Source organism: Microtus oregoni, unplaced genomic scaffold (genome assembly GCF_018167655.1).
Source record: "Microtus oregoni isolate MIOR12 unplaced genomic scaffold, Mior012 000015F_ref0000493, whole genome shotgun sequence".
In the NCBI taxonomy this organism is placed as follows: Eukaryota; Metazoa; Chordata; class Mammalia; order Rodentia; family Cricetidae; genus Microtus; species Microtus oregoni.
The window spans coordinates 29,512,220-29,539,997 of record NW_024543074.1 but is presented as its reverse complement, the minus strand read 5'-3'; the positions used below and the strand labels follow the sequence as shown (position 1 = coordinate 29,539,997).

Genomic DNA, 27,778 nt, shown 5'->3' with positions numbered 1-27,778 from the left:
CCGCGTTCTGCGGGGTAGGGGTTCATCATGGCTGTTTGCGGAGCTCAGGCAACTGCCTCCGTGAGTGCTGTTTGTGTGTTTCTCGTGGGTTTTCCGTTTTGTTTTTCCATCTTGTTCCGGATTTCCTTTTTTCCTGTACTCCTTCCGCCTACTGTCTGTGGCCGCGGCCCGGGATGCAGGAGCTTTTCAGGCGGTTTGTTCCTTCGCCGTCTGAGCTCGGAACACTTCTCCGCCCGTCCACTCTCGAAGGTTTACGCCCTGTGGGAAACTAGCAGCAGGTTGTGGGGCTGTGTGTGGCTGCAGGAGTCCCCCTGAAGTATCTGAATGGGAAAGGAGAAACATCCCGCTCCTGGGGTTCATGCAGGAGTAGCTAGGTGGGAAAGCATCGGAAGAGCACCCGTTACTAGGCAGCAGATCCATGTTGATAAGGAAGAGTTGGAGCAGATGTCTTTTGAAAAACTAAATTCCACTGGGTGGAGGTGGAGGGGTCAGAAGGAATAGCGAACTGTCTTGTCATGTTGAGCAGGCACTTTCTTGGTCCTTGTTGGTGAAGGAGACCCCTGCACAGCAGGAGCTCCCTCCTGGACCCCGGATAAGGCACAAGCCCCACCCAAACATCTGTTTTCGCCGAGAGAGATCCTTTACTAAGTGGGAAAGAAAAGTTAAAGTGGCTGCTTTCTGACTCAGGTAGAAAAACATCTAAATGACCTTCCAGGTGTAATTTTTTTTAAAGCTTTTATTTTATGTGCATTGGTGTTTTGCCTGCAGGTAAGTCTGTGTGAGAGTGTCAGATCTTGGAGTTAGAGACAGTGGTTAGCTGTCATGTGGGTGCTGGGATTTGAACCCGGGTCCCCAACCGCTGAGCCATCTTTCCATCCCTCAGGTGTAATTTTTTTTTTAAATTTTTTTTTTTTATGCTTCATTTAACTTTATTTTTATGTGCATTGGTGTGAAGGTGTCAGATCCCCTGCAACTGGATCTTCAGACAGTTGTGAGCTGCCATGTGGGTGCTGGGAATTGAACCCGGGTCCTCTGGAAGAGCAGTCAGTGCTCTTAACCACTGAGCCATATCTCCAGCCCCAATTTTTTTTTTTTTTTTCGAGACAGGGTTTCTCTGTGGTTTTGGAGCCTGTCCTGGAACTAGCTCTTGTAGACCAGGCTGGTCTCGAACTCACAGAGATTCGCCTTCCTCTGCCTCCCAAGTGCTGGGATTAAAGGCGTGCGCCACCACTGCCCGGCCCTCAGGTGTAATTTTTAAGAGGAGAAATCTGTGTTTGAATGGGCTAGGATAAGGTGGTAAAGAAGGTAGAGGATGAGGGACAAGGGGAAGGGGACATGTGAAAGAGAGCATGGGACAAAGGACTGCCTTTGATAGAGAGGAGACAGACATGGCCCTTAGGCAAATGGTGGTTTATAAAGGTAAAATGAAAAACCCTGTGTTAGAATGAGATGTTTAATTTTAATTGGACATGTTCATTGGGTGAGCCAAAGGGGCTTCTGATTACTGGATTTCAATACTGCAATAGCTGGACCTTGGTAATCAACCTCAGGAGGAGGAAGTGGCTAAATAAGGGAATTGACCTTGGCAGCTAGCTTCAGGAACGGTTTTTACCTAGGCCAAGGGGCTGAGGGAGAAGGGAAGGCCCGCCGGAGCCACAAGCTCAAGTGGGCTAGTGTCCCTGCAGTTGGTGGGAGTTTAAGGACACTGTCATGTCAACACCGTGTAACCCTGGTGCTTGCTATGTGATTCAGTAGGGTAGCCTGGATAAGGCTCAGCCTCCACTGTGCTGCGCAGACTTGTGGGCCTTTTGGTTTGTTTGCTTGTTTGGACAGAGGAGTAATGGATGAGATTTGGGTTTTATTTTACTGAAGTCGTAGTCTGGAGGCTTGTGGTTGTAGAGTGGTTGAAATGCAGAGGCAGTGGTGGCTTCATCCATGGTAGCAGTGATGGGGTACCAGAGGTGAAGAAGTACAAGAGGGCCAGGCATGACAGTGCACGCCTTTAATCCCAGTCCTCAGAGGCTGGGCTATCTCTGAGTTCAAGGTCAGTCTATGTAGGGAGTTCCTTGACAGCCAGGGCCCTGTAAAGAAACCCTGTCTCAGCAAACAAAGAGCGAGATGGTAGAATCTCAGGAACTGACTACTGTGAAAGATGAGGAATGGGTTAGGGAGTGGCCAAGGATTCAAGCTAGAACCGCTAGCTGTCTGCTCAGTTCTGCGCATAGCTTAGGTGCTGGAGAGGCTGTGAAGAGGGTGTGTGTGTTAGCAGACTGTGATGGGCAGACCATCTCAGGATAGACCAGGTCTCAGGATAGAGCACTCAAGCTAAAGTATAGATCTGAGAGCAAGTCACCTTTCAAAGGCTGTTCAAGGCAGGCAGTCCAGCCGAGTGTGCTGGTGCAGCCTTTAGTCCTAGCAGTTGGGACAGGCCTGGTCTACACAGGAAGTTCCAGGGCAGCAGGGCTCCATAATGAGACTGTTTCAAAAACAACAAAAAGGCAGGCAACTGAAGTCTTTGAGGGCAAAGTGTATAGTGTTAAGTTTATATTATACAAAACGAATCTCAGCTCATTCGAAATACAGGCCTGTGCTTCATTGGATTCAATAAATGCCTTTGGTTTGCCTTGAATAAACAACAGAACAAAACAAAGTCTTCCTTATGTAACAAAGGCTGGCCTCTAAACTCACTACGTAGCCCAGGCTGGCCTTGAATTTGATGTCCTTGCTCAGGTGTCTAAGGATTGATTATGGGATTATGGACACACACACCCACACCAGCTTGTTTGGAGTTGCACCACCCCCTCAGCCCACAGGACCTCATGCATGCTGGTGAAGTGCTCCACCACTCAACCACATGCCCTTCTGTGTGTGTGGGGGGGCATAAGGCCAACAGTTCAGAGGGCGATTGTATGGAGTCGTTCCTCTCACTCACCTTCATGCGGGTTTCCAGCTCCAGCTCTGGTGATCAGGTTTGCACTCCACCTGTCTTTCCTGCGAAGCTACCTCACTGATTCATTCATTGTTATCATTTTGTTATGAAATGAGCTTCTTCAAAAGTCCTCTCCCAGCCTTCCGGTTAACTCTGCAGGAAGCTCCTTACCATCAGAGTCCTGTTCTTGGAGACCCAGGTCAAGAAACTGATGCCTTTGCCTTTTTTTGGATGGAGGTTTCAGGGTTGAGGGGGCAGAGTCTCTCTACTTAGTCTTACAACTCACTCTATAGACCAGGCTGGCCTCAAACTGACAGAGATCCACCTACCTCTACCTCCCGAGTGCTGGGATTAAAGGGGAGTGTCACCATACTGGCCCCATTTTCTTTATTTTTTTTTTCAAGTTTAGCCAGGTAGTAGTGGCACATGCTTTTAATCCCGGCAGAGGCAGAGGGATTTCTGTCAATTTGAGGACAGTCAAGGGCTGGAGAGATGGCTCAGAGGTTAAGAGCACTGCCTGCTCTTCCAGAGGTCTTGAGTTCAATTCCCAGCAACCACATGGTGGCTCACAGCCATCTGTAATGAGATCTGTAATGAGATCAGGCACACATGCTAAATAAATAAATATTGTTTTTTTTTTTTTTTTTTTTTGGTTTTTCGAGACAGGGTTTCTCTGTGGTTTTGGAGCCTCTCCTGGAACTAGCTCTTGTAGACCAGGCTGGTCTCGAACTCACAGAGATCCGCCTGCCTCTGCCTCCCGAGTGCTGGGATTAAAGGCGTGCGCCACCACCGCCCGGCTAAATAAATAAATATTAAAAAGAAAAAAAGATAAAAAAAAAAAAGAGGTCAAAGCTGTTACACAGAGGAAACCCTGCCTCAAATAAATAAATAAATAATGAGGCTACCAAGATGGCTAGGTGGTTAAGAGCACTGACTTCTCTTCCAGAGGATCCGTGTTCAATTCCCAACACCCACGTGGCAGCTAACAACTGTTTGTAACTCATACAGACATGCATGCAGGCAAACCACCAATGCACATAAAAATACATTTAAAAAAACAATAAAAGTAAGTATATAAATAAATAAAACCAAACTTGATTTTCACTTTGAGACATCAACATCAGAGAACTAGTAATCAAACCTGAAAATGCTTTGAAGATGTTGATGAGGTCTATCTGGATGATGGATTAGTTCACTGTCTAAGCCTCTAAGAATGAAGGCAAAGCAGGAGGACTGTCCACAAGGATGCTGAAGTCGTTTAGAATGTTGACAGTGGTTCTCCAAGGCGCTAAGATGTACCGAGTGTGGGATGCTGAGTGCATTGAATGCGGAGGACCAGAGTGGAGCTGTGACGGTAGCACTGGCTGGACACACAGGACATCGTCAACTCGAGTGGGTTTGTGTATATTTAGTTTATATATATTTATTTATATATATTTATATATATTTAGTTTATATAGTCAGGTACCTGTGCTTGATGAAAAAAGTAGAGTAATTAAAAAGTATATATACTCCTGCAGGGCAGTGGTGCACACCTTTAATTCCAGCACTTAGGAGGCAGCTCTCTTTGAGTTTGAGGTCATCCTGGTTTACAGATCAAGTTCCAGGGCTACACAGAAACCCTGTCTTGAAAAACAACACACACACATACACACATGTTCCTAATACAAGCATGATGGTAATAAGTGTATGCCTGTAGTCCCAGCACTTAGGAAGCAGAGGCAGGAGATTTTTTTTAAATATTTTTATGCTTTATTTAACTTTATTTTTATGTGCATTGGTGTGAAGGTGTCAGATCCCCTGCAACTGGATCTTCAGACAGTTGTGAGCTGCCATGTGGGTGCTGGGAATTGAACCCGTGTCCTCTGGAAGAGCATTCAGTGCTCTTAACCACTGAGCCATATCTCCAGCCCCCGGCAGGAGATCTTTGTGTGTGTTCAACACCAGTTTGGTCTATCAATTGGGTTATAGGTCAATCAGGGTTACATAGCAAGACCTTGTCTCTAAATAAATTAATTAATTAAAAATAAATAGGGACTGGAGAGATGGCTCAGTGGTTAAAAGTCCTAGCTGTTCTTCCAGAGGACACAGCTTCAGTTCCCGGCACCTACTGTTTCACACCCCATCCTTAACTCCAGTTCCGGGAGATGGGATAGACACCAGGCATGCATGTAGGTAAAACATCCATACATGCAAAATAAATATATATATTTGATATAAGTAAATAAATTACCCTTTGCATATGTCATTTATGAACCCTGTAACAGCCCAAGGGCTGTCCTAGAACTTGCTCTATAGACCAGGCTGGCCTTGAATTTACAGAGATCCACCTGCCTCTGCCTTCCCAGTGCTGGGATTAAAGGCGTCTTTATTTTCTATTAGACATACCATATTCACATATTAAGAGCAGTAATATGGGTTTTTTTTCTAGACTTAGATTTTTTTCATGCAATATATTTTGATCTTATTCTTTTTCCCTCTGTCAGCTCCTAGATACTACCCATTCAACTTCATATTGTCACTCTTTCCTGGAAAAATGTAAAGACACAAATTCAAACTAAAATAAATAAAAGATGAAACAAACAGAAAGTACAGTATTTTGTGCTGGGCAGCCAGCTCAGCTTAATCTGCCCAGTGCCACTCCACTGGAGAAAACATTTCCCTCTCCTAACAGGTATCAGTTGCAAATAGCTGCTTGGTTAGGTGTGGGGTTTCCTTGTCCACTTCCCCTTTTCCTTGCTGGAGTTTCGTCTGACTTGAAATCCTGCAGGTCTTGTACATGCTACCGTAGACTCTGAGATCATATGAGCATCAACCCTTTTTTTTTAACTTTATATTTAAGTAAAGGTTTTTTCGTTTTTGTTTTTCCTGAGAAAGGGTTTCTCTGTGTAACCTTGATTGTCCTGGAACTCGCTCTGTAGAACAGGCTGTCCTTGAATACAGAGATCTGTCTACCTCTACCTCCTTAGTGCTGGGATTTAAGCTATGGATTTTTGGAAACAATTTTTGTCGTTTTGACTTTTTAACTTACTGACTTAGAACCAGACTCCATATAAGAGGAGATAACCCTAAACATGGGGCCTGTGCTATGTAATAGACATGTGTACAAGATACTATGCAAGCTCCATGGTCAGAGTGGCAGTTGACCTGGGATGGCCAGAGGAAGGGTCACAGAGAAATCTTTCCTTTCTTTCCTTCTTCCTTCCTTTCTGTTTTTTTGGTTTTTGTTTTGTTTTGAGGAGTGTGGGTTTCGAGACATTTTCTCTGTGTTGCTTTGGAGCCTGTCCTGAAACTAACTCGCTAGACTAGGCTGGCCTTGAACTCACAGAGATCCACCTGCCTCTGCCTCCTGGGAGTGCTGGGATTAAATGCCTGCACCATTACCTCTCAACTCTTTTTCTTTTTTTGTTTGCTTATTTTGCCTGTAAGTACGTCTGTGTACCATGTGCATCTGTGTACCATGTGTGTACAGTGTCCACAGAGGGCTCCTGAATCTGGATTACAGACAGTTGTGAGCTGCCTTGTGGGTTCTGGGAATTGAACTTGGTTCTCTGGAAGACTTAACCATCTCTCTAGCCAGCCCCTAGGAATCTGTATTTCAAGTGAACATATTAAAGATCAGTACATATTTGTTAGAGGAGGCGAAATGAAAGCTAAGTGGCCACCTGCTTGACCCTGTCTGGACTTTAGCAAGCACTCTTCACGGAATTCCACCTTCAGTCTTGGACTAACTTTTAAAACTTCTCCAGGTTCTAAACATTCGACTTTCGATAATCTGGATTTATTTGTTTGTTTATTTGAGGCTGAATTTCTCTGTGTAGCTACCTGGCCGTCCCGGAACTCACAGAGATGACCTTGAACTCACAGAGATCCTCCTGTTTCAGCCTCTCAAGTGCTGGTGTACACTGCTATCACCTGACGATTTATTCTATGTCTTTATTCTCCAAAACTCTGTTGGTGGGCAGGATGGTTGTGAAGATGTTTTGACTAGATTCACTTTCCTTAGGAGCAAGCCTGGCTTGAGTCTGCCCATACCTTCATCCAAGCGACCCTTTTCCCAGCTGGCCAGGAGCCTAACAAGCAGTTGACTCTGTCAGTAATTGATTGTGTAAAGAAGACGTGGCTGTCCCAGAGGGAGAATCGGGATTTTACACTGCCCCTGAGCTACAGGTAGGGTGAGCTGGGGCTGGGTGGGTGGTTGAATTTAGTGTTGAGAAAGAAGTGGGAATGTGTGGAAAAGAAGGTAATCTAAACACACCCTCATCTGCGGAATTTTCCTCTTCTTCATTCTAACTTGGCTTGGGCCGTGTTTGTAGAGAGGAGAGGAAGAAGAAGGCAATTTAGCTGATGTGAGGTGTACAGCGGTACCCAGATGGCTATGTACCTAAAACCAGCCCACCTTAAAAGGCTCCTGCATTTTGTCATGTTTGCTTCGCTCTTTTCTGTAAGGTGTAAAGGAAAAGGTTTATGAGGTTTCCCAAGTCTATTTTGATCTGATTCTCCCTTTAGAAATTGCCAAGCTGGGGCTGGAAAGATGGCTCAGTGGTTAAAGAGCATTGTCTGCTCTTCCAAAGGTCCTGAGTTCAATTCCCAGCAACCACATGGTGGCTCACAACCATCTGTAATGAGGTCTGGCACCCTCTTCTGGCCTTCAGGCATATACACAGACAGAATATTGTATACATAATAAATAAAAAAAAAAAAAGAAAGAAATCGCCAAGCTGAAGGGAGATGCTGATGGCAGTCTCAGCGTCTGTTTGCGCACTGTTCTCAGCGGACGCGGGCCTGCTTATTCACATACCAGCCTACCTCTAGATCCTTTTACATTCGCTTCTCTTTTCAATTAAATTTATTTTGCGCGTATGGGTATTTTGCCTTCATGTATGTCAGTGCACCACATGCATGCTTGGTAACCATGGAGACCAGAAGCGGAAATCAGATGCCCTGGAGTTACACACAGTTGTGAGCCATTGTGTGAATACTGGGAGTTGAAACTAGGTCCTCTGGAAGAACGAACAGTGCTTTCTTGTTTGTTTTGTTTTGCTTTTTGAGACAGGGTTTGGGTTTCTCTGTGTAGCCCTGGCTGTCCTGGAACTCACTCTGTAGACCAGGTTGGCCTGGAACTCAAAGATCCCTGTCTCTGCCCCCTGAATGCTGGGATTAAAGGTGTATGCCCCACCGCCTGGCTGTAGACAGCGCTCTTAACTGCTGAGCCGCTGCCACTGCTTCAGCCACTCTTTATGGACGCACACTTACTCCTCAGGCTGTTCCACAGTCTGCTTCACGTCCCTTGAGCCCTTGTTATAGAACTGTTTATCACAGGCTTTCTTCCCATTTCTCTTAGGGCCTTTGCCCAACCTTTAGGCCTAAGCCCCACCCTTACTCTTATAGGCTCTTCTCTAGTCAAACATCTCCTGGTCCATGTTCTCTCCCAGCCCCACTTCCGGCTATTAGGTGTTGGTCAAGGATGAGAGTATTTTAGATGTAACTGATTTGCAGAACTGTTTTCTTTCCTTTCCAGCTTTGTTTCGGTACAGAATCTCAAGACCCAGCAGTCTCTCCCGTGCTGCAGTCACTTGTCCTGGAGCACTAATGCTTACCAGACTTGGTCCCAAGGAGCTGGGTCAGGGGGCAGAGTCCTGCCCCGGCAACAGTTATTACTCTTAGGGACACTAATAGACTTATCTGGGGATTGGGAGCAAGAGTGCAGGAGTGGAGGCCTGTACGTGAGAGATAACACCGGACTCTTGGGCTGTGAGGTGAGCTGGAGGGGGACCAGCAGCCAGGAGAGGGGAAGGGGGACCAGCATCCAAGAGAGTGGAAGGGGGACCAGCAGCCAGGAGAATGGAAGGAGGGGCCAGCATCCAGGAGAGTGGAAGGGGGACCAGCAACCAGGAGAGGGGAAGGGGGACCAGCATCCAGGAGAGTGGAAGGGGGGCCAGCAGCCAGGAGAGCGGAACGGGGGACAGCAGCAGGATGAGCAGTAGTGGTAGAGGAGGTGCTAACATCCTGGCTAACCTGTGACTTTGATCTTCTCTAGCTTATAGATCTAGACCTTTCTTGGTTGGGCCACCTCTTCCTGTTCCCCAGTTGGAGTTACCTCCCTCCTGCCAAGAAGAACTCCATGGGGGAAGGGCACTTGGAGCTGTGGGGTGCACCTGTGCCAGTCTTTCCTTTGACCATCAGTCCTGGCCCTCTCTCGCCTATCCCTGTCCTCTACCCAGCAAAGGCGTCCCGCCTGCTCAGACACAGGTAATTATCCACTCTGGAGGAAGGAGGGAAGGTGGTGAAACTGGGAGGAGGACGGTACTTCCGTGGGGAAAAAGACGTTTTGACAGTAACAGAGATGAAACAAGGGAGTGGTGGGGTTTTGAATGTCAAGAAAGTCACGAGGAAGACTCTGAGCTGATTGTAGCTCACCTCTATAATCCCAGCATTCGGTACACTGAAGCAGGAAGACTGTGTAGTTTACATAGTGAGTTCCAGGTCAGTCCGGGTTACATTGAGAGTCCCTTTCTCAAGAGATGGGGGGGAAAAGATAGCTCACTGATTAAGAGCACTGTGTGCTCTTTCAGAGGACCTGGATTTGATTCCTGGCACCCTCACGGTCCACAGCCATCTGTATTTCCTGCTCCCTCTTTTGGTCTCCCTGTGTGCCAGGCATGCGTGTGGTACATAGACATACATGCAGGGAGAGCATTTAGACACATAAAGTAAGATAATTTTTTATTTTTGGAGATAGGGTCTCCAATTGGCCTGTAAGTTAGGCTGGCTGGCCACTTAGCTCCACCTGTCTCTCTCACCACAGGGATTATGCCAAAGCACTGGGGTGTTTTGTTTTCTTTCCAATACATGGTTTCTCTGTCTAACTGTCCTAGCTGTCCTAGAACTCGCTCTGTAGACCATGCCGGCCTCGAACTCAGAGAGATCCACCTGCTTCTGCTTCCCAAGTGCTGGAATTAAAAGCGTGTGCCATTACCGCCCGGCCACTGTTTTAAAGTTGGTTCTAGGAATAGAACTTGGTCTTAGAAGTTAGATAGGTGCTGTCTCTCTGGTCCCCAAGAGGATTCTGTGTGTGTGTGTGTGTGTGTGTGTGTGTGTGTGTGTGTCTCCCATTATAGCATACACAGAGGTCGGAGAGCATACTGTGGGAGATAATTCTCTTTCTGTCATGTGGTTCCCAGGGATCAAAATGTAGACGTCATCCTTGGCAGAAAGCACCTTTGCCAGCAGAGCCATGTCTGACTCCCAAAGAAGTAAACCCTGTCTGAGGGCAAGAAGGGTTGGAAAGGTTTCCGATAATAGCTTTGAATTATGGGCATTTTACAATAGTAGGGGATTGTTCTCTACAGTGGAAGGGAAGACTTGTATGGGGAAAAAGAGAAATGACAATGTTTTTTTTTTCTTCTCTTTCCTTAGAAAGAAGCACAAAGTAAAGGAGCCAAACCTGGCCGGGAAACTGGTCCGTCTGAGTGCTCTGGTGGTAACTCAGAACAAAAGATACTTCATCATGACCCTTGGTGAGCTATCCGAAGCCGACAGCCAAGCTGGCAGCCAGGTGTCCATCATTGTACAGGTGAGAAGCAGGGGAAAGGTGGGCACGTGGGTGGAGTGTTAGAGCGATAGAACAGCATGGGGAGAGCACAGGGCACAGGGAGTGAGCCAGGCGCAGAGGGACAAGCCCCACGTTTCTTTTTCTTTCTGTTTTCTTTTCTTTTGGTTTTTCATGACAGGGTTTCTTTGTAGCTTTGGAGCCTGTCCTGGAACTAGCTCTTGTAGACCAGGCTGACCTCAAACTCAGAGATCCACCTGCCTCTGCCTCCTGAGTGTTGGGATTAAAGGCCATCACCGCCCGGATCAGGTCTCAAGCCTCATGTTTCTTACGTTAGTGTCTGGATTTATACATATAATACTAAAGTAGGAACTGTGGAAGGAGGAAGGGGTCTAAAGGCAAGAAAAGAAAGGATGATGGGAGGGAAAAAAGACAGCTAAGGCAATGGCTTAGGAAAGGACTTTCCCTACAAGCATGAGTTTAATCATCGTGTAAGAAGCTGGCCATGGTCGCATGGCCTGTGATCCCAGTGACAGTGAAGTGGGAAGTAGAGGTGGGCAGAGTCCTGGAGCCTGCTAGCCAGCCAGCCTTGTGTGGACGTTCCAGGTCAGCGAGAGACCTGCTTACCAGGTAGGAGGCTTTCTGAGAAATGATACCTAAGATTGGTGGGTTGTTTTTGGTTTTTTGAGACAAGGTTTCTCTGTGTAGCCCTGGCTGTCCTGGAACTCACTTTGTAGACCAGGCTGGCCTTGAACTCAGAGATCTGCCTGCTTCTGCCTGGGATTGAAGGCCTACACCACCATTGCCCGGCTCTAAGATTGTTTTTGACATCCACATGAATAGACACAGGTACATCTGCCCACGTGTGCACCTGCACACACACAAGAAAGATGGGTGCTGGATGTGGGGGCTCATGCTTTTAATCCTTACATTTGAGAGCCAGAGGTAGGCGGATCACTGTGAGTTCAAGGACAGCCTGGTCTATGTAGCAAGTTCCAGGGTTTCAGGACATCTAAAGGCTACAAAGTAAGACCTTGCTCAAAAAATAAATAAATAAATAAAATGGAGGGGCACTAAAAAGATGCTCAATAGCATGGCTTGTCTTCCAGAGGATCTTAGTTTGGTTCCCAGAACCCACATGACACCTCACAACAGTTTATAATTCCAGTTCCAAAGGATACAACTTGAACACTGCGTGCAAATGGTACACAGATGTGCATGCATGTAAAACACTCATATACACAAAACTGAAATAAATAAATTTTTAAAAAGAATGACAGAGCCGGGTGGTGGTGGCTCACGCCTTTAATCCCAGCACTCGGGAGGCAGAGGCAGACAGATCTCTGTGAATTCGAGGCCAGCCTGGTCTACAGTATGTGTTTCAGGACTGGCTTCATAGCTGCCGAGAAACCCTGTCTTGAAACCACCCCATCAAACCCCTCCTTCCCCCCCCCCAAAAATGGAGTGAAGATGGATGTTAAAAAGAAATCCCACACTAGCTCAGAATTGAGTGTAATAAAGGGTTGTTTACTTAGGGGTAGACTCACAGGTCACAGCACTCTGCTCTAATGGGAAACAGCAACCAAATCCAGCAGCCCGAAAAGAGGGAGCTGCACTTTACATTGGCATATACAGTATAAGAGGCCACACCCAAGTGGGCGGGTAGCTTAAAGGCTACTGGCTGAAGGATTTCCTACAGCACCTCCCCCTTTTGTTTAAATTAGAGAGTTCTAAGCCTAATACAAAATTATATACAGTAAGAACAAATATCAAGTATAAAAATTAGAATTACAACCAGCATAAACAATGTCAAGTAAGAAACATGTGATAAATGTTTCAATAATTATCCTATCCTAAGGAGTCTACGTCTTGTATTAGAAATAACTTGGCCAAGTCATGAGAGGAAAGTAACTTATCTAGTCAGAGGTGCTGGGTGGTGGTCCCACCTGCCTTTATTCCCAGCACTTAAGCGGCAGAGGTAGCAAATCTCTGAGCTTGAAACCAACCTGGTCTATAGAGTGAGTTCCAGGATAGCTAAGGCTACACAGAGAAACCCTGTCTTGAATAACTAAAGGAAGCGGCTAGAGAGACAGCTTAGTGGGCAAAGTGCTTTCTGCATAAGGACTTTGGTTCAGATCCCAGCTCCTGTAAAGAGCTAGATGTGGCCGCATGCCTCTTTAGCCCCGGTGCCGTGGAGTGAAGACGGGCAGAAGCCAGACACTGGCAGCCAGACTAGCCAGGTCCTGAGCGCTGAGGTTTGGAGATAGAGATTCTGTCTCAAAAAATAAGATTGAAGGGTTATAGAGAAGGCTCAGCAGTGAAGAGCACTTGTTACTCTTGCAGAGGACCTGGATTCAGTTCCAGGTCATCTGATACCCTCTTCTAAACTCCACATGCTTGTGGTGCTTATGCAAGCAAGCAGAACACTCATAGATAGGTAGGTAGATAGATAGATAGATAGATAGATAGATTTTTAAAGAAAAGTGATTGAAGAAGACATTCTGACATCAACCTCTGACCTCCACATGCACTTGAGCAGATGAGCACACTTGTCACCTGTACACATACAGCACATATATACATACATACATACACATATGTGTACATACACAAAGACAAGTTTTTTTGTGTCTCTTATATGGAACCTAGATCTGTTTGTTGAGACTGGGTCTAGTGCAGCTTTGAACTTCTGATCTTCCTGATTTCATCTCCCGTGTCTGGAATTCTGACAGGCCTGACACCCTGCTAGGTAATAGATACACAGGACGTGAGCGTAGACGGGAGACCACCTGGGAGAGGAAGGACACCACGGGGAGGGTTGAGGGAACACAGGGAGGCTCATGAGAAGAAGAATATGAGCCACATCCTGTTACACATGTGTGAAAATGTCCCAACAATATTTTATATGTTTACCAAAAACATGCAGACTGGATACTGTGATACTGTATATATAACAAAAACAAACAAGTCTTTAATAAATGTGAAGAAGGCCATCTCTCAGTATCACAGAGGATCGGTTCCTGAGGATGCTTAGGACATTTAAGAAAAAAAAAAAAACTGCTTAGAGGGATGGGTGACATGATTCATTGGGAAAAGACACTTGCTGCTAAAGCCAGAAAACTTGAGTTTGATCCCAGGGCTCACGTGGTAGGAGGAGAAAACAATTCCTGCAAGTTGTTCTCTGACCTCCACACGTGCACTTGTGTGCACACAGATAGAAAAAAATGTAAATGGGGCATGGTGATGCACACCTTTATTCCCAGCACTCCACCAGAGGCAGGCGTCACCAGACAGCGAGGGCTACACTGAGAAACCCTGTCTCAAAAAACAAAAGTCAGGCATGGTGTCTAAGCCTCAGGAAGGAGAAATGGGAGGATTAGAAGTTCAGAGCCAGCCTCAGCTACAAGCAAGTTTGTAAACAGCAACCAAACCAGTCCAGAAAAACAATGCTCTGAAGTTAGATATGGTTGCTCAGATCTGTAATCCCAGTACTTGGGAAACAGATGCGAGAATATGGGCATGAATTTTGGGCCTGCCTGGGTTGCAGAGTATGGTCCTGTCTCAACTTTTTTTTTTTTTTTTTTTTTTGGTTTTTCGAGACAGGGTTTCTCCGTAGCTTTTGGTTCCTATCCTGGAACTAGCTCTTGTAGACCAGGCTGGTCTCGAACTCACAGAGATCCACCTGCCTCTGCCTCCTGAGTGCTGGGATTAAAGGTGTGCGCCACCACCGCCCGGCTTGTTTTTTTTTTTTGTTTTTTTTTTTTTTGTTTTTTTTTTCGAGACAGGGTTTCTCTGTAGCTTTGGAGCCTGTCCTGGAACTAGCTCTGTAGACCAGGCTGGCCTCGAACTCACAGAGATCTGCCTGCCTCTGCCTCTGCCTCCCGAGTGCTGGGATTAAAGGTGTGAGCCACCCCAGCCCGCAACTACAACTTTTTAAACAACAAACAACAATCATCTAGGACCTCCAGTAGGACTGGAATCTCCCTGAAGCTCTCACCCTGCTCTGCAGTCTGAAGAAACTGAAGTGCAGTTCAGATGTTTCTCCCTAGACACACCGTAGCATAGGAGTGAACCAACTTTGCTGGTCATTGGAAGTTTTTCTAATTGCCTAAGTGTTCCAAATATTATAGTATTAAAAACTCAAAATGCCAGGCAACACAGCAATATAATGGAGAATTACAAATAGTGAGGTTGCTTATGGGTGGTGTAGTCTGCAGGTGCCATAACAGACGCTCTAGAACTTACTTTGTGGGGCATCCACCATGAGGTAGTTAAACTTGAGTTGGATCTTGTAAAATATAGATAAGTTTTGAATCTAAATTAGTTAACGGCTCTATTGAGGTTTGAATCTAGGGCTTTGTGCTCAGGAGGCAGCTGGTTTAAGCTGTGTCCCCAGCTGTACTCTTTTTATTTGTTTTTAAAGTTTGAGACAGAGTCCAAGTTGCAGGGTCTGGCCTTAAGCTTGTCCTGTGGCCCAGATGGGCTTTGGTTGAGTATCCTTATCTGAAATCTGAAATGCTCAGACATCTGAAACTGGCTGGGTCATGTATAATAGACTGAAGTTAAAACACAGGCATACTAAAATATTGTATAAGATTTCTGCCTCCATATTTAAGATGTATATGAAACAAGTGAATTTCATGTTTAGAATTGGGTTCAATCTACAAGATATCTTTGTTTTTTGTTTTTTTGGTTTTTCGAGACAGGGTTTCTCTGCAGCTGTGGAGCCAGTCCTGGACCTAGCTCTTGTAGACCAGGCTGGTCTTGAACTCACAGAGATCCTCCTGCGTCTGCCTCCCGAGTGCTGGGATTAAAAGCGTGCGCCACCACCGCCCGGCCAAGATATCTTATATATGTAGATACTCTAGAATCTCAAAAAAAAAATCTAGAATATTTTTGGCTGTATTTTAGATAAGAGATACCAGCCTTGGGGCTAGAGAAATGGTTCAGTGGTTAAGAACCGTATTGTTCTTGAGGAAGATCTGCGTGCACAGCACCTGCATTGGGTGCATCACCTGTACCTGGAACTCCAGCCCCGGGAGGAGCTGAGGCCCCTATCCTCCATGGGCATAGTTTGACAATAATTTTTTAAAAGTCTGGATAAAGGGAGGTGAGATGGGCTTGTGTACCTCTCAGGGCCTCCAGGTCCACCCTTGTTCATCGGGTCTCATCTCCCCTTTTCTTTCCACATTACAAGGACTGGACTTGCAGCTCAGCGGTAGAATACCAGCCTCACATGCACGAATTCCTGGGTTTGATTCCCCAGGATAATAAAGGAAAAAAATAAACAAGATTTTGTTAAGTATGTATTTTTTTGGTGCATGATCATGTGTGACTATTACTGCTTAGGTTTTTGTCTTCCGTGTGATTTGAAGCATGTTAAAGAGGAAAGAGTAACTTGTTATTTAGCGTCTCTCTCAACACTGGAGTCATAGACACTCAGATCATCAGTGAGATCAGTGTTTGGCTTGTATGCCCTGGATGAGAGAGGATATATCGAAAAGAACATAATTTTCTTGATGGAATGTTTATCAATTTTGAAGGAAATTTTAGGGATGGTTTGAATCTTTGTGAGAAGGTCGAGAAATGTGTGGCATTTCCTGTTCACATGGAGGGAGAAGTCTTTAAGGTTCAGTGGCTTGAAATATTGAGAGTTCAACACTAGTCTTGGTTACACAGTGAGTATGAAGCCAGCCTGGGCTGTTGGAGACCTTATCTGAAACAAAACAACAGCAACAGCCAAACAAGCAAGCAAAGGGTGGAAAGGGGAGAGGAGACTCAAGATCTTTGGGGTCAAACTGTACTGGGAAGGGCCTTTGGCATAAGAGCAGCAATGGGGGCAGGACATCTCTCATGTGTGATGTTGCCTCCCTCTGTCCAAGCCAGATTCCTGCCCAGATGGGGTGGCACAGAGTCCTTCGGCCTGATAGGGCCTACGTGCTGACAAAATTGCGAGTTACCAGGACCCGAGGTTACCGTCACTATATTTGGACAACCATTCCATCTTCGGATCTGATACCACTGAGACCAGATTCTGTGCGAGAGCTGGAGCTGGATGTACCGTTCTTGGGAGCTGACCTTACACCGCTGCCCCAGCCCACCAGCTCCAGAGACAGTAGGGCACAGGACGGTCATGTCCGCAATTCCAAAGTCTTACATTATTCGGTGAGTGAAAGAAACTAATCCTAGAGATTGTGGCATAAGAAATGTGAGCCTCCAAAGAAGGAAACAGTGGCCAACTGAACTTCTGTCTCCTGGACAGGGAACAGTCACCCGTGTGCTGAATGAGTCTGCCAGCCTCTACATTCTAGATGGGCAGCTGATTCTCTGCCTCGCATACCAGCAGATCCATGGCCTCAGGCGGGTGATTCGACCAGGGGTCCGTCTGGAGGTATGTCAAATAGCTCAGAGACCCTCAGTTCATGGGACATGATGGGTGACCTCAGAGAGATGAGATTTATAGTGAGATAGGCAACGTAGGGGGACGTGAGCTTCTCTTGGAACCTACGGCGTGGAAACAGTAGCAGCTTCCGCATGAGAGTAAGTTGGGTTCTTACCTCTGCTCTTCTTGGCTTAGTTTTTTGCTTGTTTGTATAAAGATTTACTTTTAGTTTTTAATTGTGTATATTTGTATGTGTGGGGATAGGGTTAGTATTTGTACATGAATAAGTCTCCTGCAGAGGCCAGAGAAGGTCATCAAATCCCCTGGAGTGGAAGTTTAGGTGGTTTTGAGTCACCCGTAGTGGGTACTAGGAACTGAACTTGCTTTTTGCAAGAATAGTACTTTCTTTTAACTGCTGAGCCATCTCTCCAGCTCTTGAGTAGTAGTTTTTTTTTTTTTTTTTTTTGAGTCCAGGTCTCATATGTTGCTGGCTGATCTGAAACTTAACTGTGTAAAACAAGCTGGCCTGAACCTCACAGAGATCTGCCTGCCTCTGCTCTGGAATGCTAGAATTACATGTGTTCTTTTGTTTTGTTTTTTTGAGACAGGGTTTCTCTGTGTAGTCCTGTCTGTCCTGGAACTCACTCTGTAGGCTGGCCTTGAACTCAGATCTCCCTTCTTCTGCCTCCTAAGTGCTGGGATTATGCCCTTTATTTAGGTCTTGGTAACTCAGGCTGGCCTCGAGCTTCTGTGTAGCCAAAGATGGCCTTTTATCTTCTAGTCTCTTGCTTCTGCCCCGCAAGCACTAGGGTTCACAGGTGTGTACCACACAGTTTGCCTCTGCTTTTCTGTTCTGCAGCTCCGAGATGTTCATCTCCTCCAAGCAGTGGGTGAAGAAACAAGACCCATTCTAGCACTTTGTCTCCATGGCACCGTTCTTCTTCAACACTTCTCCTGTCTTAAACCAGAGACTTTGCCATCTTTCGAAGTTTATGGTGCCTCTTTGTATGAGCAACTCGTGTGGGAATATCAGTTAGGACTTCCCTTATACTTATGGGCTATGAAGGCACTGAAGGAGCTGGCCAGCAAGTGAGGAGGATGGAGATTGGGTGGAGAGGGGGGGAGGGAGGATCCTGGAAGGGACAGATTTTGGGGAGATGACTGCCCTCCTCTCCCTGGCCAGGCTATGTCCCTCTGTGTTGAGATACCAGCAGTTCCTGAAGCACTCCTCTCCTGGGAACCCCAGCTTGGCCCTGCAGCTCCTGGCTCCCTCCTGGGATGCTCTGATTCCACCTGGTGGCCCCATTCGGCACGCGCATAGCGAGATCCTGGAAGAGCCACATAACTGTCCCCATCAGAAAGTAGGAGAATGTGGGGGAAAGATGGGCAACAGCACTAACACTGGAGGACACCGTACAGGGGACACAATCTCATTATTACTTTCTCCCTACAGTATGCCCAGCTGCGGACTCCTTACTCTTTCCCGACTTTATTCGCCCTGGAAAAGGAAGGGCAGCATAGGGCTTGGGCTACCTTTGACCCAAAGGCCCTTCTGCCTCTCTCAGAAGCTGCCCACCTAACCAGCTGCCAACTGAATCGCCACCTAGCTTGGTCCTGGCTCTGCCTGCCATCCTCTGTGTTCCAGCCAACGCAGGTAAGGGAATTCTAGAAGGTTCATTGCCACTCCCTTGTTCAGGTCACTGGTTTTTGTTGTTTGGGTTTTGTCATTGACTGTGCTGGCTTTCTAACTAGACTGCAGCCGGGAAGAATGGAACCAATCGCAGCTTGGGTTAGGTGTGGTGCTGCCCGCCTTTAATCCTAGTACTTAGAAAGGGAGAGATAAGCGGATGAGTTAGGCCAGCCTAGACTACATAATGAGACGACAAACACAAACACCCTCCATTTCAGGTCACACAGCTCACAGTTTCAGACTAGCCAGAGTTAAACAGTGAGACCCTGCTTCAAAAACAAAAGCAGAGTCAGCGAGATGGCTAGGGTAAAGGCTCTTGGTGTCAAGAGCGGACCTGAGTGTGATCCCCAGAATCTACACGGTGAAAGAGAACTGACTCCCTCAAGTTTCCCTCTGACCTCCACAGAAATTAAATGACACCCCCAATACGTGTAATAAAACAACCCCCAAAACTATCGCTCAGAATATAGAATTCTGGTGAGTTTTGTTACTGCTTTCTTTTCCCAGGCTAGCCTTAAACTCCCAGAGCTCTTCCTGCCTCAGCTTCCTGATTACTGGGACTGTTAGCATATACCTCCATGCTCAACTGTGCAACTTAGTTCTTACTCCAACATGAGGAGTGCTTGTCTTTGTTACCACTAACTTTTAAAACAGCACATGACACATGGCAGATGCTCAGTGGATCTCACTGTGAACCCTGGCTGGCCTGGAACTCATAATATGGACAACCTCAAACTTGGAACAGTGAAGGCGGAAGTGACAAAATAATCCCACACTAGTTCAGAATTATGAATAATAAAGGGCTATTTATTTAGGGGAAACTTACAGATCTCTGTCCTAGATAACAGTCCACTGCTCCAACGGAGAACAGGAACAAAGTCTAGCAGCCTGAAGCAAGAGAGAGTGTGTGCTTTACAGCTGCATTTATAGTATAAAAGACCATGCCCAAGTGGGCTGGTATCTTAAAGGCTCCTGGCTGAAGGAACAGAAAGAGCTCCCACAGCAGAATAGCCCTTCTGGACTTGTACCCAGCCCCCTCTATTTCTTTAATAACTATTTAATAGCTCAGCCCTCTTCTCCTGCAGGTTCTCCTTGGGGTGCTGGTGGCTTCATCTAAGAAAGGTTGTCTGCAGCTTCGGGACCTAAAAGCTTCATTGCCCTGCATGCCCTTGACTGAGACTTCACAGCCCCTCACTGACCCAAAGCTCATAGGTGTGAAATTGAGAGATGAAAAGGTGGTGGTGGTGGGGACTTCTTGGGGACAGGGAGCCAGGAGGAGGCATCTGTTGAGATTTGTTACTGTTGTTGGTCATCGCCTGGGGAAGTTTGAGAGCCTGGGATTGATGGGAGAGCCAAGGAGCCAAAGCTACAACTCCCAGCATCCTTCTTTCCTACACGGCCACTAAACATTCACCTTCCTGTTTCCTACATTCATAATTTGGAAAAACACTGGTCTTATTTGACTTGTTGGGTTTCATAAAGGGGAGCTTGGCCTGGTAGCACACACCTTTAATCCCAGCAGAGGCAGGTGGATCTCTGAGTTCGAAGTCAGCCTGATCTACACAGCAAGTTCCCGGACAACCAGAGCTATATAATAGAAACTGTCTCAAAAAAACCAAACAAACAAAAAAGGGAAACTCTAAAGAGGGGAAAACTTGTTAGATTCAGAAAAAGGCTTGTTAGAGGTTTGGGGGAAGAGTAACAAAGGCCTTTTAGCCCATGGAGTCAGGGGCAGGATTATACATGCCTGTGGAATGGTTTCTGTTAGGGGCTGAGATGATTGGGTGTGGACTTCACTTCAGAAGAGGGCATTGGCTCGGGCTGTGATGGACACAGAGCACAGACAGACATGTTGACTTCTCTGTCTCACTGCTTTCCCCGTAGTTCTTTTCTTGCTGAGACAGAAAACTTTCTTTATCTAGGCTGTCTGGTACGGGTAGAGAAGTTCCAGCTGGTGGTAGAGAGAGAAGTCAGGAGCAGCTTCCCTTCCTGGAAGGAGCTGGACACGCCAGACTTCATCCAAAAGAAGCATGCCAGGTCAGCCCTCAAGTGGTGCTGGTCCTCCTGGGTCTGAGGGGAAGGAAAAACTTGGTATGTGGGGACTTGGGGTCCAAATCACTCAGTCCCTGCCCCACAAAAGGTCTGTCTCTTCCCACAGAGTTTATATCCAGTTCTTCTTGTCTGACGCCATGATCCTGCCTGTACCCAGACCCACCTCTGATTCAGAGCCACCTCAGACAGATCCTTCCTGCCCAGAGGGACCTCATGGGGGACAGAGCCGACTATTCCTGCTGTCCCACAAGGAGGCCCTCATGAAACGTAATTTTTTTGTCCTTCCGGGAGCTGGCTCACAGCCTCCAAAGCCTGCCCTGAGCTTCTGTGCGTCGGGAACTTGGCTTTGTGGCACACAGAGGAAGGAGCGGTCTGGATGGGGCCCACCCCAGTCTCTTGGAGTCGAGAACAAGGATCAGAAGGTAAGCTGGGACTCCAGGTACCAGGGCCTGAGCTCGCATGCCCTAGGCTCCACACTAGGGGTTCAATGCTGTGTTATCCTTCCTCACAGGTCTCCCTCATCTTCCTTGGCTCCTCAGTTAGATGGTTTCCGTTCTTGTACCCAAACCAAGTCTACCGCCTCGTGGCTCCCGGCCCCCCAGTGAGTGCTTTCTCCCCTCTTCTATGCAAGCTGGTTGGGAGTCTGGAGCAGGCATGCTGTTTCCTGGAAGAGAGTGAATTTAGAGGGGCAGAATCACTGTTGGGATCCGTTCCTTCTCCAGGCTCCAGGATGGGTCAAGATTGGAGGATTTAGGGAGCTTTCTTCCGGCCTAGGCACATGCAGAGGCAATTATTTTCATGTTTCCTAGCAGACAGCAACATTGTTTGAGACAGAGGGTCCATCTGGCACGTCTCAGCGTCCTCTGGAGCTGGCTGGCATACAGTCCTGCCTCACTGTCCAGGACGAGTGGACCCTGGAACTTGGGAGCTCTCAGGACATACCTAATATGCAGGAGATCTCCAGAACACTGCCCAAGTCCTCGCTGACCCACCTGCTGAGTGACAAGTAAGTGTCGTGCATCACCTCTGGTTCTTTGGGCCACGCTTGCTTCTGGCTAAGGAGCAGTCTACGCATTTCCGTGTGGTCTGGCCTATAGAGGGATGATGTCGCCAGGAAAGGAAGGTTCTATTTCAGGCTGCCTCTTCTGGAATTTCACCTTCCCTGCGTGTCCCGCCCCCACCCCCCAATAAAGCCATGCTGGTCTTGAAGGTGTAGCTGAAGATGACCTTTGCTTCCTGCCGTTACCCCTAAATGTTGTCACCATTTCACCCAGTTGTGCAAATATCCTCACAGTTAAGGTTCTCCTTAACTTTAGCGATCAAAGGAAACAAACATAAGAAACTACAAGGAAGAAGAAAATGTGGAGGACCTTTGCTTAGGTGGCATGTAATTGATAGATGAACACGGGAACGTGGTGTTTCATAGAAGCTTTTGTAGGTAGCTCCAAGTGCAAATGAAAAAACTGTTTCCTGTGTCAAGAAAAATTCTACTGGATTGTGTATAATTTTTGAGACTGGTCTTTATTACTAAAAGTGAATACGAGCTAGGCATGGTGGGTGGTATACATGTTTAATCCCAGTGCTTGGAAGGCAGAGGCAGGCAGATCTCTGTGAGTTTGAGGCCAGCCTGGTCTATGTAAGGAGTTGGGGCCATCCAGGTCTTAAGTAGTGAGATGCTGTCCCAGAAACAGTGGGGGGCCGGGCAGTGGTGGCCCACGCCTTTAATCCCAGCACTCGGGAGGCAGAGGCAGGTGGATCTCTGTGAGTTCGAGACCAGCCTGGTCTAAAAAAGCTAGTTCCAGGACCGGAACCAAAAAAAAAAAAAAAAGCTACAGAGCAACCCTGTCTCGAAAATTCAAAAAAAAAAAAAAAAAAAAAAAAAGAAAAGAAAAGAAAGAAAAGAAAAAAGAAAAAAAAGGAACAGAGTGGGGGGCGGCGGAGAGTGAATATAGAGGCTGGAGAATGGCTTAGTGGCTCAGAATGCTGGCTGCTTTTCCAGATGACTTGGATTTGATTTTCAGCACCTACACGGCATCTCACAACTGTCTGTAACTCCAGTTTCAGGGGATCTGGCATCTTCTTATGGCTTCTGAGTGTCTCGGTGCACAGACAGATGCAGGAAAAGCACCCATGCACATAACTAAAAGTTAAAGAATGTGGGTAGACTGGGAGTTGGGAGGTGGTGTGTTCCTAGGCAGTGCTGCCATCAGTCTTAAAGAGATTGTGTCCAAAACAAGAGGAGGATTGTCCTTGATTTTTCTGAGATTGATCTTTAGTATTGGAAGTAAAAGTAGACTGGAATTGTTTGTGAGGTGGCACACACCCTTAATCCCTGCACTCTGAGGATCCCTGAGTTCAAGGCCAAGATCAAGTTCCAGGACAGCCAGGGCTACACAGACAATCCTGTCTTTAAAAAAAAAATAAAAAAAGAAGAGGGAGCAGGAAAGGAGGAAGCCAAGGCGGTACACATGTGTGTACTTAGGGACCTGAGGCAGGAGAAGTGCTGAAGATTTGAAGCCAGCCTAGCAAGACCAATCTCAGGGACTGAAACAGAAGGGTAATAGTCAAAATGAATGTTTCCTAGAAATCTGCATCTTCGGGAAGGGGCTTGAGCCCCAAAACAGAAGACTAAGCGGTGGACTAGCTGAGACTCTAAGGTCCAAATGCAGGGGGGTTTGAAGGCCTCTGGGAAGTCCTCTGTCTCTAATGTGGTAGGTTTGTTTTGTTTTTTTAACACAGGGTTTCTCTGCAGCCTTGGTTGTCCTGGAACTCACAGAGATCCTCCTGCCTCTGAGTGCTGGGATTAAAGGCGTGGGCCACCACTGCCTGGCAGATTTCTTTTTGTTTTAGTTAGGTAGATTGATCTCTATTACACGCCTATTTTTCTCAGATGCCCTTTGACTGTGAACTGAAGGCTTTCTCGACCCTCGTATATGGTATTCTAGCAGATACAATGCTCCTTCTCTGTCTTATGAGCTGAGCTCTCAGTTGTATGTGTCCTCACGTATTTCTGTCTTTTTTCAGCTTCTCCAATTCCTTGGTGTCTTTCTCTGCTGAAATTTTGTCACGGATCCTATGTGAACCACCTCTGGCCCTTCGCCGGATAAAGCCTGGTAATATCCTTGTCACTGGGAGAAGATTCGAATTAGAGCGATGGGACCTTTGAAGTCCTGCCTGATCCACTAGCCACCCTTCCCTCTATCTGTAGAGAATGTTGGGGCTGTTAAAGCGGGCGTGAAGCTAACAGTAGCTCTAGAAATGGACGGCTGTGCCTATCCCCCTCACCTGGACATATATATCGAGGAGCCACACTTGCCTCCCCAAATAGGACTCCTTCCAGGAGCCCGAGTCCACTTTAGCCAGCTGGAGAAAAAGATTTCCAGGTGAAGACCCGTGTTGTATGGCCATATCTTCTCTGCTTCCTCACGTCCTGTTGACACTCACTCCCCAGCTAACTGTGCTACAAGGACACCTTTTCTTTGCTATTACTATTTTGTTTTGTTTTAGGACAGGGTCTCACTATGTACTCCTAGCTATTCTGCAACTTCCTGTGTAGCCCAGGCTAGCCTCACATTTACCACCATCCTCCTGCCTCTGCCTGTCTCCTAAATTCTGGAAATACTGTGTCCAGCTTCACTGTAACTTTGGTTGTTAGTCAGCTGTCTTCCTGTTTGCTGCTGTGGTAGAGCTGAAGGTGTCCTAGGAGTAAGAGAGCTAGCTGAGCCTGTGGTGCGAGGTGTGACGTGACCTCTGCTCAGCTCCGGCCCCAGCCTGTTTGCTCTCTGCAAGTCACTGTTCTTTTACCTGCAGATCCAACAATGTTTACTGTTGTTTCCGGCCATCCACTTCCGTGCAGGTCCTGAGCTTCCCCCCGGAGACCAAAGTCAGGTCAGTGTTTAGGCTCTGACCTCTAGATGTCCCTGCTTCACCTGACATTCCACTCGTGGGTCTGGGTTCCCGTCTGCCACAGGTGTAGTCTTCTAGTTTTCTTTGATCATGGTAGTTTTGTGTTTGTTTGTTTACAAGACACGGTTTCGGGGCTGGAGAGATGGCTCAGCGGTTAAGAGCATTGCCTGCTCTTCCAAAGGTCCTGAGTTCAATTCCCAGCAACCACATGGTGGCTCACAACCATCCGTAATGAGGCCTGCAGGAAGAATACTGTATACATAATAAACAAATAAATAAATATTAAAAAGAAAAAAAGACACTACAGAGCCCTGGCTGTCCTGGAACAGACTCCATAGACCAGGCTGCCCTTGAACTCAGAGATCTGCCTGCCTCCCCAGTGATGGGATTAAAGGTGTGTGCCTTTAATTTAGTAGAGTATTTTTTTTAAAATATTTTTTATTTATTTATTATGTATACAATATTCTGTCTCTGTGTATGCCTGCAGGCCATAAGAGGGCACCAGACCCCATTACAGATGGTTGTGAGCCACCACGTGGTTGCTGGGAATTGAACTCAGGACCTTTGGAAGAGCAGGCAATGCTCTTAACCTCTGAGCCATCTCTCCAGCCCCCTAGTAGAGTATTTTTTTATTCAGAAGGATTTCATATGCTCCAGATAGATAGAAAAAAAAATGCCCAGGCCTCTTAATTTACCCAGAAAAGCTTGAGGTTCTAAGCTCTCTAAGACTTTTCCATCTGACATGCAGGTGTGTCTTTCTTGACTAATATCTTGGTCAAGTCTGAGAAGTAATTGATGGCTCTTGGAGATGAGGAACCAGAGTGTGGCAAGGACTGTGGGCTTCCAGGAGTGAGCTCACTGCTGTCCTTGTCTGCATCCTTAGGATTGTCAAGTCCAGTTAGACTCACCTTCCTTTTGAGACTCCTTCCCTTGCTTTAGGCTCTTTGAGATGGTTTTCACTTTGTAGCCTTGCCTGGCCTGGAACTCAGAGAGATCCACCTGCCTCTGCTTCCCAAATGCTGGGATTAAAGTTGTGTGCTTCCATGTCTGGGTAACAATGAAATTTTGATGAGACTGAATTCCTGTGCTGGGGTTGTAGGTACTGGTTACTAAGCCCAGCTTCTCTGCTGGGGTTGTAGGTCCATGTTACTGTGCCTGGCTCCTTCGCCTGCCTCTTGACTCATTTCTCTCTCTCCTTAGGGCTCCCCTGCCCCACATCTACCTGTCTGAACTTCTCCAAGGTGGCCAGGGCCAGGTGCCATTCCAGGCCACTACATTTTGCCATATTGTTCTTGTCTTGAGCCTTCAGATCCTGTGGGTGTGTGCTCACTGCACCAGCATCTCTCCCCAGGTATTGGGGGAGAACAGGTTGAGTTGGGTGTGAAGTGGAGAACAGATTGAGTTGAGTGTGAAGCGGCAGAGAGCTGTCATCAGGTCAGGAGGACTTTACAACTGCTTTGTTTGTTTATCCCAGGGGAGGTGTAGTCGGCAGGACCACAATTGTCCAGCTCAGACAGCTATAAGCCAGGCCAATGTCAGGTGGGTACCATGTCACACTGGTTACTTCCTAGGTCCGCAGCGTGTGATGTTTGCAGCAGCATGATTTTTGTTTGATGGAAATTGCTGTAAGTTTGAGACCAGCCTGAACTACTTAGTGAGTATCAGACCAGTCGGATTACATAGCAAGACCCTGTATCATTCTCCTCCCCCTATATATATTATATATAAGTACATTATACATTATATATGTATATGTGTTATGTGTGTATATAATTTTTTAAATGAATGAATGAAGGTGCAGTGAGCTAAATAGTGGAAGCATTGTGTCGAGAGATCTGTTGGATCTGGGGATTGTCCATGTGGGTTTGCTCTTGGAGTTTTGCTTCCCCTTCCCTAGGCTCTTGGTGGAAGATGGCACTGCAGAAGCCACAGTGACCTGTAGGAATCATCACGTGGCTGCAGCACTAGGGCTGAGTCCAAGTGAATGGACCGCAATCCTAGAATGTGCACGAGGGCCAGGGAGAGTGGCCTTGCAGTTTAAAGGCCCTGGAGCCCAGACAGAGGTAAGAAGTGTTAAGATAGATATCCAGGTTTCTGGAGTTTTGATAGATGGTTGGGAACTTGGACTCCAATTAACCCCGAGTTTCCCTTTCTAGTCTGAACCCTTGGCCCTGTTCCTCCGGACCCTTTGTGACAGCCCCTCTGTCCTCCGACCTGTTCAGCTTTCATTTGCACTTGAGAAGAGGCCCTCTGATATCACTCCGCAAGGTGAGGACAGATGGACAGGCCCTAGAAAGGAAGATGGATGGGGCTGGCAGGGGATTTCTAGACTGGGGAGGAAAATGGTGCCTAGGAACTAACACCCACACACAGGACATTTGCCCTTGCTGTCTTAGAACCGGCGCGGCTGCAGCAGTTCCAGTGTGGAGAGCTCCCCCTGCTGACCAGAGTGAAACCCAGGCTCCGACTCGTCTGCCTTTCTCTCCAGGAGCCGGAGCTCCCCAGCCCTCTAGAAATTTTTGCCGCGTCCTCTTGACCGGAACTGCCAAAGGTGGTCGGTCTCAGTGCTTCCAGGACCCTAGACGCTGCAGTCACCAACTACGGCCCCACTCTCCTTTCTCGTTGTGGTTTCAGTGTGCCTTGGGAACATGATGAGAACCGCAAATCGCAGCAAGGTGTTGGTGTTCTCGGGTTGGGCCTGCATTCCCAGGTGGCCCTGAGTACTTGGGGTCTGCCTGGTGTGCAAAGCAGAACCCAAACCTTGTTCTTATCACCGTGCTACGATAAACCTCTCTGGGGACAATAAACTTCTGACCTAGGTTCATCTCTGAGGTGCCACGCCTAGACTCACTCCCTAGTGGCTGGCTGTCATTCGTTGCCGTTTTTGTCACTTATGTAGTACCTGTATGGAAGGTGGAAAGTGGTTCGGAGAACTGCCTGTCCGACTGAGGGATGATAGAAACCAGTCAGACGCACTAGAAGTGTCAGGGACTGGGGACAGGTGGTGGTCTCAACGAGGTTGGCAGGAGTGGGGTTCATGTCAAGTCGGAGGGCCTGGAAATGTTTGGAATAGCGGACATGCAGGGGAGAGTCAAGTGATAGGAACAAAAACGGATGAGGGGGCTGGAATACCTGTTCTGGGGTTCCCCCGGGTAAGGTCCAAGGTAGACCCTTGGCCAACAAGTCGGCAGAGTCCCTGGTTTTTCTTGCACTTTTGGGAATTGCTTTCAGTATAGTTCCTTTTGCTCTATTTTGTTTTGGTTACTT

General features: G+C 47.1%; 1 protein-coding gene across 3 annotated transcripts; it reads left to right on the top strand.

Moving 5' to 3' along the window:
* Ctc1 (CST telomere replication complex component 1) lies at nucleotides 1-27,554 on the top strand. Of its 3 annotated transcripts, none has more exons than XM_041664880.1 (23): nucleotides 1-60; nucleotides 6,936-7,099; nucleotides 8,451-8,688; nucleotides 8,970-9,181; nucleotides 10,349-10,505; nucleotides 16,368-16,646; nucleotides 16,744-16,872; nucleotides 17,723-17,952; nucleotides 18,047-18,224; nucleotides 18,317-18,517; nucleotides 19,639-19,765; nucleotides 20,476-20,590; nucleotides 20,712-21,027; nucleotides 21,117-21,206; nucleotides 21,418-21,611; nucleotides 23,630-23,718; nucleotides 23,814-23,988; nucleotides 24,416-24,493; nucleotides 25,712-25,862; nucleotides 25,986-26,050; nucleotides 26,409-26,574; nucleotides 26,668-26,779; nucleotides 26,908-27,554. In XM_041664880.1, exons 1-23 carry the CDS (start codon nucleotides 28-30, stop codon nucleotides 27,045-27,047), a joined length of 3,639 nt encoding a protein of 1,212 aa, XP_041520814.1. In that variant the 5' UTR covers nucleotides 1-27; the 3' UTR covers nucleotides 27,048-27,554. The 3 variants fall into 3 exon arrangements, with proteins under 3 accessions (XP_041520814.1, XP_041520813.1, XP_041520815.1); XM_041664879.1 differs by having other exon boundaries at nucleotides 21,415-21,611; XM_041664881.1 differs by lacking the exons at nucleotides 23,630-23,718; nucleotides 23,814-23,988 and having other exon boundaries at nucleotides 21,415-21,611.
* The last annotated feature ends 224 nt before the right edge of the window (nucleotides 27,555-27,778 follow it).

Coding starts and splice junctions, on each gene's coding strand:
- Ctc1 (XM_041664879.1), top strand. CDS start 28: ATGGCTGTTTGCGGAGCTCAGGCAACTGCCTCC. Junction 21,207..21,414: donor TCGTGGCTCCCGGCCCCCCA/GTGAGTGCTTTC, acceptor CATGTTTCCTAG/CAGACAGCAACATTGTTTGA. Junction 21,612..23,629: donor ACCCACCTGCTGAGTGACAA/GTAAGTGTCGTG, acceptor GTCTTTTTTCAG/CTTCTCCAATTCCTTGGTGT.